General features: G+C 40.9%; 1 protein-coding gene across 1 annotated transcript in view; it reads right to left on the reverse strand.

Moving 5' to 3' along the window:
* Positions 1-13,019, reverse strand: part of LOC120567636 (sodium- and chloride-dependent GABA transporter 3-like) — a 58,847-nt gene extending 45,828 nt beyond the window's left edge. The window contains exons 1-7 of the mRNA XM_039814558.1: positions 12,839-13,019; positions 8,749-8,883; positions 8,451-8,588; positions 8,114-8,201; positions 7,353-7,485; positions 2,848-2,982; positions 1,497-1,600 (exon numbers count right to left, since the gene is read on the reverse strand). Of these exons, the coding sequence (XP_039670492.1) occupies positions 1,497-1,600; positions 2,848-2,982; positions 7,353-7,485; positions 8,114-8,201; positions 8,451-8,588; positions 8,749-8,883; positions 12,839-13,019 (914 nt within the window). The remainder of the gene's footprint in view (positions 1-1,496; positions 1,601-2,847; positions 2,983-7,352; positions 7,486-8,113; positions 8,202-8,450; positions 8,589-8,748; positions 8,884-12,838) is intronic.
* Positions 13,020-16,270: the final 3,251 nt, after the last annotated feature.

Raw genomic sequence — 16,270 nt, forward strand, 5'->3', positions numbered from 1 at the left:
ATTTAAGTTTATTTTTTCTTTAGTTATTTATATTTATTTATTTGTGTGGTTGTTTTGTCTTGGTCAGGGTTTGATAGACATGGATTCTGCAGAGTTTGGGGCAGGAGTTTTGAGTCCCAGTCATTGTATGTAAATGTTATGTCTGAAAATAAATAAAGATACTGTGGGAAAAAAAAAATTATATACACTATATTGGCATATATGCATTTATTCTAGCAGCAATTTTCTCCCACGCTCTTTTGCAGCAGCCACTGTGTTGCTTTTTTAACGAAATACATGTTCAAACTCGCTGTATGTGCGCATGTTTCTACCGACATGTTTGTTTGTGGTTGTTGCCATGGTGAATTGTAGTATCATGGCTCCATTCATGCTGCCTTTTTATTGTGGTGGTGCACACGGGTGAACCTACTCTGAATCGATTGAACCAACTCAAATCAGCTGTTCTGAAACCAAAAACTCAGAGTTTCCCATCTCAGGGTAAATCAACTCAGACATCAGGGTTATAGCCGAGACACACCAACCAGACGGCCGACCGTCGACAGAAAAGCCAGTCGGACTGACCAGTCGGGTCCGCGAGGTCCAAAAAACTGCCTCGGAACACACTGAGGCGACACCGACTTGAGAAACGTAATACGTCTCCATAGCATCAGGCGGCGCTACTATGTATTGTTGCCCAAGAAATGAAAACCGGCAGGTGATAGGACGAACGAGTCACGTGGGTTTGTTTTCTCCGGAAATTCAAAGCCGGACTGTCATGGCGGCTTGTTCAGAATACGATCTCATATTGTACTGAAATAGTTCACCGAAACATGTTTCTGAAAACAGGCCGTGCAGTTGCTGAATCTGTCTTCATTTCAGATCAACAAAGGTCAGTTTAAAAAGATTTTCGTCAGATTTTGAGAGACTCTAGTCATGCTCATTCCACTCGCCATTTCCGGGTGAGTCCCAACAGCCCTGTCTCAGACTGAACACGTCAGGTCGGCCAAAATGAAGGGCGACAGCCCCTCAGACGGACGACGGCACAGGACACACTGAACAGACTCGAGTCACCGACCTCTCCAGACTGTCCAACGGTCGATTATCGGCTTGGTGTGTCTTGGGCTTAAGACTCAGAGTTTGTTAAACCTCCTTCCTGAAACGGACCACAGGTAAAAAAAGCTTTTGCCAGTTAAAGTGCATTATTGTTTTCTTTCAGCTTAGTTTTAATTTCTCCATGCACTCTAATACAAAGTACATGCAGTACATCACCTGCCAAACATTTCACCTTTTTCACAGAAAAAAAGTAACTAACACAAAACAATGTCCCCAGGTACAATCAGATGGAATGTATAGAACTTAGATCATCCTGGCAAACCCTCATCTGTTAGTCATGTTAGTCATCTTAGTCATGTCTGTTAGAAAATAAATTGAGATCAGACTTAGAAAATGGATCAAATACATACAATTTCTAACCTGAATATACCAGAAGGTCCCTGTAATATCTTACTTATACTTACTTGTAACAATTGTTGTTGTAGTTATTATAGCTGCCCAGAACGTTCAGAGTCCCTATAGTCAAGCTGTAGGAGAAGAATATTTGGGATCCTGCCTCTAGCCAGACCTGTAATGTCAGGAAAATTAATAACTCTAATGATTTTTCTGCTGATTGAAATTTGTGTTTTTTAAGATTGGTTGTACTCGTTGGTTAGTTGTCGCTATACATTTTGTACAGATGTTTTGGTCCCTAATAGATTACTCCTATTTCCGCTTTCTTTGTGTTTACTTTAAACTCTGGTCAGATCGAGGAACATTAACTGGAACCTCTGAGCAATGTTACACGCTGAAAATATCAAGTTTGGAAGAAAACTTGGATAGTGCTCCGTGGCAGGCCTGCTTGGTTCTTTCGGAGAATGATTGTAAAGATTTACAAAGAATATGTTTACAGCATTTCCTCTCTAACTGGGACGTTTTGGGACCGATTGGTGGGATTGCTATGGACGAAGTACACAAGGAGATACACTGGTAAGAGGTTTAACCATGTATCCAGCTAATTTAAATAGCTCACGTTACTGTATTGTGTCCACAGTTAACTTCATTTAATATTGTACGTGGCCTTTTCGTTTGCATTTCCACCAAAACAAGTTCCTTCCCGTGACTACTTTGCAGAGTCGCCAAAGATGATTGTAATAGGTTTAAAGAAATGCTGACAACCAAGAACGTTTTTTTCTCCAATCCAAGAGTGTATGTTCCTCTGGCAGACCTTTCTCAGCAGCGCTGTGGAAATAGAGCTGCGCATAGTTGGGCGGAACTGCTCTCCCCATAGGAAAACAATGGAACTGCCAGCTTAGAGCAGATCGTATTTAGGCGGTTTTAAAGCTTTAGTACGTAACTTTGGAATTGGATATTAACGAACATCCGTTACATTCAAGTCATTGCTAAATGAGTTGATACAAAGCTAATTAGCTAATTCTGTTCCACACAACTCTCTCTGTATTTCTCAGTATGGCTATGTTCAGAAGATTGTGTCGTCCGGCATTTTTGGCACGCAGAAAATCAAGTTAAATTAATTACCTCTCTGAAGAGTCAATTATGTTTTTTTTAATTCTCCATGTCCTCCTTGGTTAAAGGCAACTGCGTGGAGGAGGGGTGGGGGTGGTGCGCGATTAGGGAAGGCTTGTATCATGTGGATACAGTGACAGTTTTGTTGTTATTAGTTACCAGCAATTACTAATGCAGTTGTCTGTACTAACGGTACAGATCAAACACATAAATGCATTGGAAACAGAAATATACAAAAAAGAAAATGAAGATGTTCCTCATTAGTGATAACTGAGTAATTATAAAGTTGGCTTTAAATCAAATGGTCACCTCAAGGTTAGCCAGGCGGTTCAGATCTGGATACAGGTAAAAGTAGATCCCGTCCCAAGCTCCCGGTAGAGTCAGGCCCCTGATGAGTAGGACCAGGAGCATCACATAGGGGAATGTAGCTGTGAAATACGCCACCTAAAAACATTTTTAATGTTAATTATTGCTGTCAATTTATTTACCCCAGAATTTTAACAGTAGTAACATTATTTTTAAATACAGCCCTTTACTACAGCCCTAAGCATTTGAGTAAATGATGTTCCTTAATATAACAGTGGACTCTTTTGTTAACTTTAGTCCCTCCAAAATTGATAATTTTGTAGATGGTGCTATGGCCTCGCTACGGACAATTTTATACTCTGTTGCTCCTCTCAAAAAGAAGATGATGAAGCAAAGGAAACTTGACTCAAACCTTGGTATAACTAGCAAACTCGCAAATTAAAACAAACCTTGTGAAAACTTGAAAGTAAATGGCGTTCCACCAAACTGGAAGAATTTCGTTTAGATTGGCAAGACAGTCTGAAAACATATAGGAAGGCCTTCAGAAATGCCAGATCAGACTATTACTGATCACTAATAGAAGAAAATAAGAACAACCCAAGGTTTCTTTTCAGCACTGTAGCCAGGCTGACAGAGAATCACAGCTCTATTGAGCCATCTATTCCTATAGCTCTGAGTAGTGACGACTTCCACTTAGACTGCTTTTATCCTATAGACCTTCAACAATTAATATTAAAGGTCTCTTTAGCTAAGCCAACCACCTGTCTCTTAGACCCCATCCCAACGAGGCTACTTAAAGAAGCGTTACCCATGCAGCGTTCAGCCAGACCGGCGAGGGAGTGTGTATCACTACAGACGCGGCACCCCTTCTCGGTCCATGTAACGCTTATCAGTTAAATTTTCTAAACACAAACGGACATTTAGAAAAACAGAAAAATGGGTTCAAATATCAAATTTTTTATTTTTTTCCACCTTGACAAATTAAAAAGTTGTATCTTTAAACTGTTTTTCCAATTTTCTGTTTTTATTCAGAGGATCAGAAATTGCGAAATCAAAATTGCGTCTGGGCTCCAATTATTCAATACTGCAATGATATTCTCTCCAAAAACTTTCGGCGTTCACCGAGAGGTGAAACGCTTCGCAATATCCAGCACATACTTGAATCAAGATTGCCTAGTGTCTATATTTAAAGTAAGTAAATTTGGTGCTTTTAATTTAATACTTATCCAGCGTCGACATTACTGCCCCGAGTCTTCTTGAATGACTGCTTAAACACATCCAGACACACCCACGAGAATAGCCAACCAATCGTTGGTAACTAGGTGAAACAAGGGAGAGATTATCATTGCAGTATTGAATAATTGGAGCCCAGACACAATTTTATAATTTTCAAAATTTCTGGTCCTCTAAATAAAAACAGAAAATTGGAAAAACAGGTTAAAAATCCAAAAAAATTATTTGTCGCGCCGACAGTGACGAAGGCCCTATTGAAACTGAGGGAATTATTATTTTCTGCAAATGAATCGCCTTTTTGAGGGGCCTAACATACTCAAAAACTCACAAAAATTGATATGAAGCATGTCAAGACGTACAAAAAACGTATTTGGAGCCAAAACCCTAAACCCAACAAGAAGTCCGCCATTTTGAATTGAAAGTTCGAAATTAGTGCGATTTTGGCCATTTCCACGTGTCGTAATTTAACGAACTCCTCCTAGAGATTTGTATGGAGGAAATATTTATTCATAATTCAAATTGAAAGTCCAAAGAGAAAACAAAGCCAGATCAAATTAAAAATATTATTAATTTTTTTAATTTTCCATTTGGCTTTGGCTTTTGAATTTAATATTTGGCTTTTGAATTTCAATTTAACATTGGCTTTTAATTTTCATTTAATATTTGGCTTTTGAATTTCAATTTAACATTGGCTTTTAATTTTCATTTAATATTTGGCTTTTGAATTTCAATTTAACATTGGATTTTCATTTGGATTTAATATTTGGCTTTTGAATTTCCATTTAACATTGCCTTTTTGTTTGGACTTGACACATAATATAAATGAGGAGGCGTGGCCCAAAGGCTGGTGGGAGGGTCTGAAACTAAAGGGGTGCAGAGGCACCTTATGAGCAGCAGGGGGAGCAGACTGCTGAGGAGCGTCTGTCTGCAGCTTCACCACTAGACTTGGCCTCTTGTTTCACATGATAGAAAATGATGATGTAGGCTAAACACAAACGACATTTCATGCAACAACCGTGAAGTTTTCATGTAGTTACTATAATTGGGCCCGTGTTAGTGAGGACTAGATTAGGACTGTATTTAAAGCCGATTCTGGTTCCCAACTTCACCCCAGGTGTGTCTGTTTAAAACATGACTCAGACAACTTCTCTCTTTTGATGTTTTATTTAATTAAGCAACAGTAGAAACATGGGTGTGGGTAGCTCTGCTTACGTGTGTTTGTGTGTCGGCAGATCTCGAGGACGCACACACACACAATCTCAAGTGGATAGTCATCGTCCGAACTGCGACCTCCCCTTTTTCTTTCTCTCACTTTTTTCTCCGGGTGGTGCACGCGGTGTGAGGTGCGTGTCCGCGCTATTCTCCAACATGTAGCCTACTCTCCTAATAATATTTTTAATTTGATCTGGCTTTGTTTTCTCTTTGGACTTTCAATTTGAATTATGAATAAATATTTCCTCCATACAAATCTCTAGGAGGAGTTCGTTAAATTACGACACGTGGAAATGGCCAAAATCGCACTAATTTTGAACTTTCAATTCAAAATGGCGGACTTCTTGTTGGGTTTAGGGTTTTGGCTCCAAATACGTTTTTTGTACGTCTTGACATGCTTCATATCAATTTTTGTGAGTTTTTGAGTATGTTAGGCCCCTCAAAAAGGCGATTCATTTGCAGAAAATAATAATTCCCTCAGTTTCAATAGGGCCTTCGTCACTGTTGGCGCGACAAATAATTTTTTTTTATTTTTAACCTGTTTTTCCAATTTTCTGTTTTTATTTAGAGGACCAGAAATTTTGAAAATTATAAAATTGTGTCTAGGCATAAATTGTGTCTGGGCATAAATTGAAATTCAAAAGCCAAATATTAAATGAAAATTAAAAGCCAATGTTAAATTGAAATTCAAAAGCCAAATATTAAATGAAAATTAAAAGCCAATGTTAAATGTTAAAAAGTTATTAAAAGAAAAACTTTCCTTGGCGGGGCGGGGGGCCATTTTGTGCGTCTCGCCATCGAAACAGGAAGTGGGTGTAACTTGAGTGTACATTGTCCAATTGGTTCGAAACCTTTCAGGATTCAGAAGAGTCCAACCCTGACAACATCTACAGGCCGATATTGGCTCAAAGTCATAGCGCCCCCCTAGTGGCAACAGGAAGTAGGCCTAAAAGTCAAGGTGCTATACTTTAACGAACTCCTCCTAGAGATTTCATCCAATGGACTTCAAATTTGGTCTGTATCATCTCAACACCTTAAAGATGAAAAGTTATTAAAAGAAAAACTTTTCATCAAACGGTATGGGCGTGGCGGGCATTTTGAGTGTTTAGTGATGAACGAGAAAGTGGCTGTAACTACAATGTACATTGTCATATCTGCTTGAAATGTCCCACGATCGACAAGGGTCCAGGCCTGAGGACATATTCAGGCCAATATTGACTTTTGGTCATTGTGCTCCCCCGCTGGCAACAGGAAATCAGCCTTATATGACAAACATCATCCAATTTACATGAAACTTAGAATGTGTGGTCTACTTGTGATAGAACCGTTTAAGGTAGAGTCTTGTGTGAGGTATCAGTGAACTCAGCAGAGAGTTCGTTTGTCATTGGTCATGGTTTGGCCCGCGCCCTATGTTTAAGCCAAGCCCCTTTTCATAACTGGTGACCCATTTAAGGTAGAGTCTTGTGTGAGGTATCATTGAACTCAGCAGAGTTCCCTTTTCATTGGTCATGGTTTGGCCCGCCCCCTATGTTTAAGCCACGCCCCCTTTCACAGCTAATGAACTGTATAATGTAGAGTCTTGTGTGAGGTATCATTGAACTCAGCAGGGAGTTCACTTTTCATTGGTGATGGCGCGGTCACAAGGAGCGGCGTCCGCCAGTAACCCTGACGCGGGCAGAGGAGCGAGGGCCCGTCCAACACTGCTTGCCGCTTTAATTGTGACTATTATTGCCAGTGTTCATTGAATTGAATTGAATTAAATAGTGCAACCCCACAAAAAACCTATTATAATTTCCTTTACATAAACAAAGACATTTGTACCATAACTTGATGCAGAAAGGGCACAAATTGTTGCCGAAAAATTCCCCAGAATGCAGGAAATGAAGCGCTTGATATTTTAAATTTATATTAAAATTTCAAATTCGCTCAAAAATGGAGATCTCAAACCCCCACAATGTTGAATCCAAAGTTACACCCTTGATGGAGATACTGTAACACTGAAAAAGCACTGTCTATAGGGCATTCTTAATAAATAATTATTATTAAATATTATTTCCACTCACCTTTCCAGAAGATCTGACACCTTTCCAGATGCTTAAGTAGCAGATCACCCAGCAGGCCAGAAGACACAAAGCCAGCTCCCATCTCACACTGCCCAGCTCCTCAATGCCTCCAGACACGCCCAGCACACGCCGTCTGAGGAGAGGGGGAATATGGCAAATGCCAAATGATAACACTAAATTCCAGAATAATTGCATATTTTACTCTGGAGTCATATAGATCTGTCAGTAAAAAGAGAACATGATTTTTTTCAATTTTAATGATTTGGGGCATCCAATCCAAGGCAAGAACTTTTTCTTTCTTTCCTGTCTGCTTCTATACTTTCCAATAAAGGGTGAAAATGTTGAAATTAAAGCTTAAAGGACACCACGCAAAGACTTTCTGGCCAGCTAGCAATAACATGCATGCAAGTTCTGTGCCTGCATTAGAGGAGAAAGTATTGAGCAGTCTATAATTCCACTTTAAATACATATTTAATAATGACCTAGGAAAAGGCTGAAACAAACTAATTATAACATAGCATTGCAAAATGCTGAATAGTCTGCAGTGACAGAGGGAACAGTGAGAGTGCTGAATCTGTACACACCGTTAAATAAAATTACACTGAACAATGTCTTCATGGGTACATTTATGATGCTGAAATGTTCATCTAGCAGGAATTATTTTACATAATTTTTACTGCTGCAACACAGGGTAAAACAATGCATATTAGTGACACAGTATTTCACAATGTATTATGGGTCATTAGAAGAAAAACACTCACTCCCAGAACTCGGTTGCAGCAGAGGTGGTGTTGGTCCGCTTTGCAGTCACATTAGATGAATTAAAAGTCTGAAGACCAAGGCAGTTAGCTGGGTTTGGATACAAACACAGATTTGATAATGGTAAATGTGAGAGGGATGACTGCCATACAATATATTCCAACAACATATCTACAATACATGGTGATCTGATTCACATTTATCCTGTAGGAGAGCTCATTTTCCATTAGGCAAGTATCAACCATATGACAAAGGATTGACATGCAGTTATACTTACAACTGAAACCAGTTTTGTACAGATACAAAGTTCATTTTGAGTGAAATCTTGTCTAATCTTACCCGTGTTCCAGGTGTTGTCACAGCTGGCCCAGGGCAGCTGGGATCTACATGAGAACACCAGGTAGAAGAGAGCCCAGACTTGGACTAAAATGTAGCTGAAGTCGTAAAGTTTCATCATGAAACATCCATATCCAATTCCTGAAACAATAAGCAAGGTCTTAAATGTTTAAACCTGTGAAGGTAATTCAAATGTAGCTTCCGCTTTGACTCAAATATTTTTTAGAATAACATAGCTTAATGTACAAAGTATGATTTTGGCTCCCCCCCTCTGTTGGCTGCACATTTTACTTCAACTCACCCTGTGCCAGTGGACACAACTTCCCCCAACAGGTGATGAATCCTTCCTGGGTGAACTGACCAAGTGAAGTCTCCAACAGGAACAGAGGTATCCCACACACCACAGCTAACAGACTATACGGCACCAGAAAGGCCCCTATGGTAAATACAGAGACTTTTTTTTCTTCTTTTTATTGGCAAATGCAGTATACAAAGAATCAGATAAACATCAATAGCAGATATACATCAAGTTTGAACACATTCATTACATAAAGAAATAACAAGAGGTACATTTAAACATGAATTCACAATTAGTCAGAGGTTTAGGCAAAACAGCTCTTCAGTTTCTACAAGTTTAATACTTTTTACGTTATTGAAGGAAAATATTAGACCGATTCTGCTCTGTTCTGGTCTGGCCCCAATGGCCAGATTCGATCTGACTCCAATTTTGGTCACATCACCCTGCACCTTTTAAGTTTTGGTGTTCGTTGAGTGGTAGACCAGGAAATCAATACTCAGGATTCGCTCAGTCAATTTATAACAAATCTTTAGTAAATGATATTGCAAGCAAAGTATATATATATATATATGTATATATATATATATATATATATATATATATATATATATATATATATATATATATATATACAGGCCAAAAGTTTGGACACACCTTCTCATTCAATGCGTTTCCTTTATTTTCATGACTATTTACATTGTAGATTCTCACTGAAGGCATCAAAACTATGATTGAACACATATGGAATTATGTACTTAACAAAAAAGTGTGAAATAACTGAAAACATGTCTTATATTTTAGATTCCTCAAAGTAGCCACCCTTTGCTTTTTTGATAGTGCTGCAAACCCTTGGTGTTCTCTCAATGAGCTTCATGAAGTAGTCACCTGCCTTGTCAGGGTTAATTAGTGGAATTTTTTCCCTTATTAATGGGGTTGAGACCATCAGTTGTGTTGTGCAGAAGTCAGGTTGATACACAGCCGACAGCCCTATTGGACAACTGTTAGAATTCATATTATGGCAAGAACCAATCAGCTAAGTAAAGAGAAACGAGTGGCCATCATTACTTTAACAAATGAAGGTCAGTCAGCCCGGAAAATTGCGAAACTTTGATTGTGTCCCCAAGTGCAGTCGCAAAAACCTTCAAGCGCTACAACGAAACTGGCTCACATGAGGCCTGCCCCAGGAAAGGAAGACCTGAGGCCTGTACTACGAAGCAAGATCAACATGGCCTGGATTTCTTTCAGTAATCCGGCTTCACCTAACCTAACAACCGCGGTCCCGGATAACCTGTACTACGACGCTGGTTATCAACTAGTTCAGTCAACTCAGGGTTTCCCAATCTAGAGACGCGCGCGTTCACATAAAAGAGGCGGTGTTTGCGCACCACGACCAATCGCAAACATCTACTAGAGCAGCATATTTTAAACAAGAAGAGCAAACTATAATTCTACATAAATATGAAGAACACAGACACGGTTTTACAGGCATAACGCGATACAGTCGCTGCTTCCTAAAACAGGAAGGAAAGCTGGCAAAAAAAATAAAATAAATAACCGCTGTAGATGTTTAACCCTTGTGTTGTCCTTCGGGTCCCATTGACCCGAAGGACAACACAAGGATTATGTGCTTCCGTTTACTTTGTTGAGAATTGCTCTCTAAAACCGGTTTCTTTTAAAGTAAGTAAGTAAAGTTTATTTCTAGAACACATTTAAACACAGTTTAAGCTGGTTAAATCACAACGCTTATTAATATCACTTCCTCATCAGTCAGGACCAAGATCTGACCATAATTACACTTGTGCTTTCCATAAACTGTCGTTGCTTTAGCCTATTATTTCAGTTGCAACCCTGGCAGTGGGAAGCGATCGTTAGAGCAAATAAAAAATATAAAAACATAATTCAAACCGATGTGCGCATTGGCGACACACGGCTCAAGAAGCCGATATGTAATTCCCTCCCATTAAAATATATAGGCTATATTTCATAAAAATACCCATGTTAACGGGGTTGTTGGTCTCTAAAAAAAATAAATGTAAATGTTTTAACTTTTATGAGCGCACCCCTCTCTCTCTCTCTCTCTCTCCCCCTCTCTCTCTCTGCACCGAGCTCCGCCTGATCTTCTTTAAGAACGGTGACGCCGTTATCAATCGAGTATTGATTGGTCAGTAGGCGGTGCTTTTACACCGGTTGATCTCTGATCTCCAACTTAACCTGCTCCCGACCAGGTTAGGTGTTCAGCATGAGTTACCACAGCGATTGAACCCGATAACAACTGATCCACCTTCGTAGTACAGAAAATCCTGGGTTGAGCCTTAAGTTAGCTCGTTAACGCCAAATCCTGCTTCGTAGTACAGGCCTCAAGAGTCACCTCTGCTGCTGAGGATAAGTTCATCCGAGTCACCAGCCTCAGAAATCGCAAGTTAACAGCAGCTCAGATTAGAGACCAGATGAATGCCACACAGAGTTCTAGCAGTTGACACATCTCTAGAACAACTGTTAAGAGGAGACGAATCAGGCCTTCATGGTCAAGTAGCTGCTAGGAAACGGCAACAAGTAGAAGAGATTTGTTTGGGCCAAGAAACACAAGGAATGGACATTAATGGAAATCTGTGCTTTGGTCTGTTGAGTCCAAATTTGAGATCTTTGGTTCCAACCGCCGTGTCTTTGTGCAACGCAGAAAAGGTGAACGGATGGATTCTACATGCCTGGTTCCCACCGTGAAGCATGGAGGAGGCGGTGTGATGGTGTGGGGTGCTTTGCTGGTGACACTGTTGGGGATTTATTCAAAATTGAAGGCATACTGAACCAGCATGACTACCACAGCATCCTGTAGCGACATGCCATCCCATCCGGTTTGCGTTTAGTTGGACCATCATTTATTTTTCAACAGGACAATGACCCGAAACACACTTCCAGGCTGTGTAAGGGCTATTTGACCAAGAAGGAGAGTGATGGAGTGCTGCGCCAGATGACCTGGCCTCCACAGTCACCGGACCTGAACCCAATCGAGATGGTTTGGGGTGAGCTGGACCGCAGAGTGAAGGCAAAAGGGCCAACAAGTGCTAAGCATCTCTGGGAACTCCTTCAAGACCATTTCAGGTGACTACCTCTTGAAGCTCATCAAGAGAATGCCAAGAGTGTGCAAAGCAGTAATCAGAGCAAAGGGTGGCTACTTTGAAGAAACTAGAATATAAGACATGTTTTCAGTTATTTCACACTTTTTTACATAATTCCATATGTGTTCATTCATAGTTTTGATGCCTTCAGTGATAATCCACAATGTAAATCGTCATGAAAATAAAGGAAACACATTGAATTAGAAGGTGTGTCCAAACCTTTGGCCTGTACTGTATATATATATATATATATATATATATATATATATATATATATATATATATATATGGTTCAGAACTCCTTCAAGACTGTCCCATCTCAACAGTCTCTCCAGGTCTGACCACGGACCTCTCTCTGCCCTATTCTTTTATCCTTCTCCAGGTTCCACCTTCTGCTATAGTGTCTGTCGCCGCTAATCAGTTGGACATAGCTCAGACGTTTGGTTTCCCGTGAAGACAGCGAAATGTGAGCTAGCCCTGGAATCGCTCTCGTTCTCTCCTCCTCTCCTCCTCTCCTCCTCTCCTCCTCTCCTCCTCTCCTGGCCTAAAGATTGTTTGTCACTATTATTTATTTTATTGGGGGCATTCTGTTCCAACTGTTTATCAGGAGCCCTTTGCTCCAGTAATTCTACAAATAGAGATTTAAGTTCTATGAGACACAATTAGGAAATGAAAAATTATGCTTATGAATATAAAATGTGGCATATAGAATGATTAGAAATTAATTAGATACTCAAGTGCACCATTACCTAAATTATCATAGGAACAGATATCTTTAAGGTTAAAGGAGTAGACAAAGTTGGTGGGTTCAAAAAAGTAAGACTCCAGATCTGTCCAAAATCTTTTTGGTATTTTCCAATAAAAAAAAAAGATAAATACAGAGACGTGTACGCTCATGGAAATGACCCATTACATCATGAGCTTTACTCATCTCCCATTAACAAAGAGAGACTTGAGTTGTGGTTTGTAGGACTCACCTCCACCGTTCTTGTAGCAGAGGTAAGGAAATCTCCACACGTTGCCCAGGCCGACCACATTTCCTGCAACAACCAGAATATATTCTGTTTTACTGGCCCACTGTCCTCTGACTGCAGCACTTCTCTGATCTTCTCTTCTTCTTCTTCTTTGTCCATCCATCCTGACATCCAAGGACTTCATCCGTTGTGTATTCAGTATTCTGCAACTTTTTTTATTTATTATGTATCTTTTCCTTATTTGACTAATGAAGCTCAGTGTAAATTCTTTCAAGAACACTTCTAAACTTCATCCACCTCTCTCTCTTCCTAAAACTGATCAGCTGTTTCGAGGCGTTGACTTTTCAGTTAAACCAACCAGAATTGGCCATGAATTTCACAAGCCAATCACAGCATGGCATCCCTGCTTTAATTCTGTTCTTCTCTCTGCTGCTGTCAGTTGTCATTTCAGGCAAAGTGTGCAACCCTCCTCCTCCCCTTCCTCCTCCAGTCATCGTCACCCACAGCACCCGGGGTCCTCCTCCGGCAGACCGCTCCCATTGGCTCCTTCGGTCCGGTCTTCGGGCTCCTTCACCACCACCACCAGTGTCTAGACTCCATCGGGGGGATATGCCTTGGCTTCTCTACCCCTTTAAAATTATATTTATATCGATGGAGTCTAATCTCCAAAGACTGTACATTTCATATTATGCATATGTACAAATAAACCTTTGCAAACAGTTCCAGTGTGCAGGGAGCTACCTTGCTGTTACGCAAAAGCCAGAGTGAGCTATTCAAACAGTCACCAATCCTGACTTTGTTTAAATATATGTATATGCAAAACTTTGCTGCTTTTAGTATGTATCTTTTCTTAATTTGTCTACATCCTGCTCTCAAGCCAGCAATAATTGAATATAAACATAAAACCAGACATTCTAGTGTCTAGGTCTAATGTTGAGTAGATGTTGAAGAGACATTTTGTACCTGTGCTTTGTAATTGCCAGAGGAGCTCTTAAATTACACGTCACCATGTTTTTCAGTCATAACTCATCAGTCATTTCTCAACATGTTCAAATAATTCCATAGAAGGACAATCAAACAACTAATGTCACAAAACAGTATTCAGAATTAAGACTGTCTAGTCTTGGGTTGGATTGGGGATAAGATAAGAGGCATTCAAATTTAATCTTATTTCCATTAAGTTCGTTTTTAAATTTTTTTATTTAACTGTGCCTCAGATGTTCTTTCAGTGGTGTTTTAAGAAGTAAATTTGTTTTGCCTCCAATGTTCCTTACAGTGGTCTAAATGCAACTCAATGCATTAGAGACTGATATCTGTCCAAAAGGACCTTCAGAGGAAGACTTAAACCAAAAGAAAAATATTAATGAATATGAAACGGCAGTGAAGGTCAGGGGCCTCGACGGACCAGCCCCGGAAGGGAGAGGATGGCTCTGGGGACGTGGAATGTCACCTCTCTGTGGGGGAAGGAGCCGGAACTTGTGCCGGAGGTGGAGCGCTACCAATTAGATTTGGTGGAGCTTACCAAGGTGCTGGAAAGGAGGGTTTGGCCGATAGTCGAACCTCGGGTTGAAGAGAAACAATGCGGATTCCGTCCTGGTCGTGGAACAACGAACCAGCTCTTCACTCTTGCAAGGATCCTGGAAGGAACGTGGGAGTATGCCCAACCGGTCTACATGTGTTTTGTGGATCTGAAAAAGGCGTATGACCGGGTCCCCTGGGAGATACTGTGGGAGGTGCTGCGGGAGTATGGGGTGATGGGGTCCTTTCTAAGGGCCATCCAATCTCTGTATGACCAAAGCGAGAGCTGTGTCCGGGTTCTCGGCAGTAAGTCGGACTCGTTTCCAGGGATGGTTGGCCTCCGCCAGGGCTGCGCTTTGTCACCAATCCTGTTTGTAATATTTATGGACAGGATATCGAGGCGTAGTCGGGGTGGGGAGGGGTTGCAGTTCGGTGGGCTGGGGATCTCATCGCTGCTTTTTGCAGATGATGTGGTCCTGATGGCATCATCGGCCAGCGACCTTCAGTACTCAGTACTGGATCAGTTCGCAACCAAGTGTGAAGCGGCTGGGATGGGAATCAGCACCCCTAAATCTGAGGCTATGGTTCTCTGCAGGAAACCGATGGATTGCCTACTCTAGGTAGGGAATAAGTCCTTACCCCAAGTTAATTCAAGTACCTTGGGGTCTTTTTCTCGAGTGAGGGGACAATGGAGTGGGAGATTGGTCGGTGGTATTACATTCAATTTATCGCACTGTTGTGACGAAAAGAGAGCTGAGCCAGAAGGCAAAGCTCTCGATCAATTTTCATTCCTACCCTCACCTATGGTCATGAAGGCTGGGTCATGACCGAAAGAATGAGATCCAGGGTACAAGCGGCCGAAATGGGTTTCCTCAGGAGGGTGGCTGGCGTCTCCCTTAGAGATAGGGTGAGAAGCTCAGTCATCCGTGAGGAGCTCGGAGTAGAGCCACTGCTCCTTTGCAGAGGTGTTCCAGGCACGTCCAGCTGGGAGGAGGCCTCGGGCAAGACCCAGGACTTGGTGAAGGGATTATATCTCCAACCTGGCCTCGGGATCCCCTAGTCAGAGCTGGTTAATGTGGCTCAGAAAAGGGAAGTTTGGGGTCCCCTGCTGGAGTTGCTGCCCCTGCGACCTGACCCCAGATAAGCGGATGAAGATGGATGGATGGATGGATGGATGGATGAAACTCTGTGACAGTTGGACTATTTTCTATTATGTGTATGGCTGCTATCCCTTTTGTTATTAATCTCGCAGCTAATATTTCTTTTACAGAGCATGTTAATGAACATCAGTATGAAAATATAAGATGTTAACATGCCAGACTTAGCAAGAATGCCTATTTACATCCATAGTCCCTAGGCAGGTAACAAAAACGGAATAATACAAGTAACAATATATAGATACAAATATACAATATACAAGTAAAAAAAGTGCAAAATACATTACTGACAGCACAGTTTGTCCTGTGTGAAAACAGCTAACTTCAGAAATCAATACAAAAAAAAGAATAAGAAAAGGCCCAGTCAATCAAAATTAAATTAAGAGAAAAACAAACAGGCAAGACTGACAACTTGCTGCCCCCCTGACCACCAAGTTCGGGAGGCAACCATTTTGTGGGTTGTCCTGGATTATTACCTCCCGATGGACCTCCCCTACCCCATCCAGTCTCAGCCATATTGCTGCAATTGCTCCACTCATACACTAACAGATGGACACAGAAAGACAACACTAAATACTTTGCTTTTTTAGCACAGTCGCTGCATCCAGAGCTTAGTGCTGCCCAAGATGATAGTGATTGGTGCTGTTGGCACTTTTTTCTGCTATGTATCTGTGGTGTAGCCAAACCTTACTTCACAGCTCTATGGAGATAGGTCTGGCAATGCAAGACTAAGTCTAATGTGACCCCAAGATACTTATTT

This window comes from Perca fluviatilis, chromosome 11 (genome assembly GCF_010015445.1).
Source record: "Perca fluviatilis chromosome 11, GENO_Pfluv_1.0, whole genome shotgun sequence".
In the NCBI taxonomy this organism is placed as follows: Eukaryota; Metazoa; Chordata; class Actinopteri; order Perciformes; family Percidae; genus Perca; species Perca fluviatilis.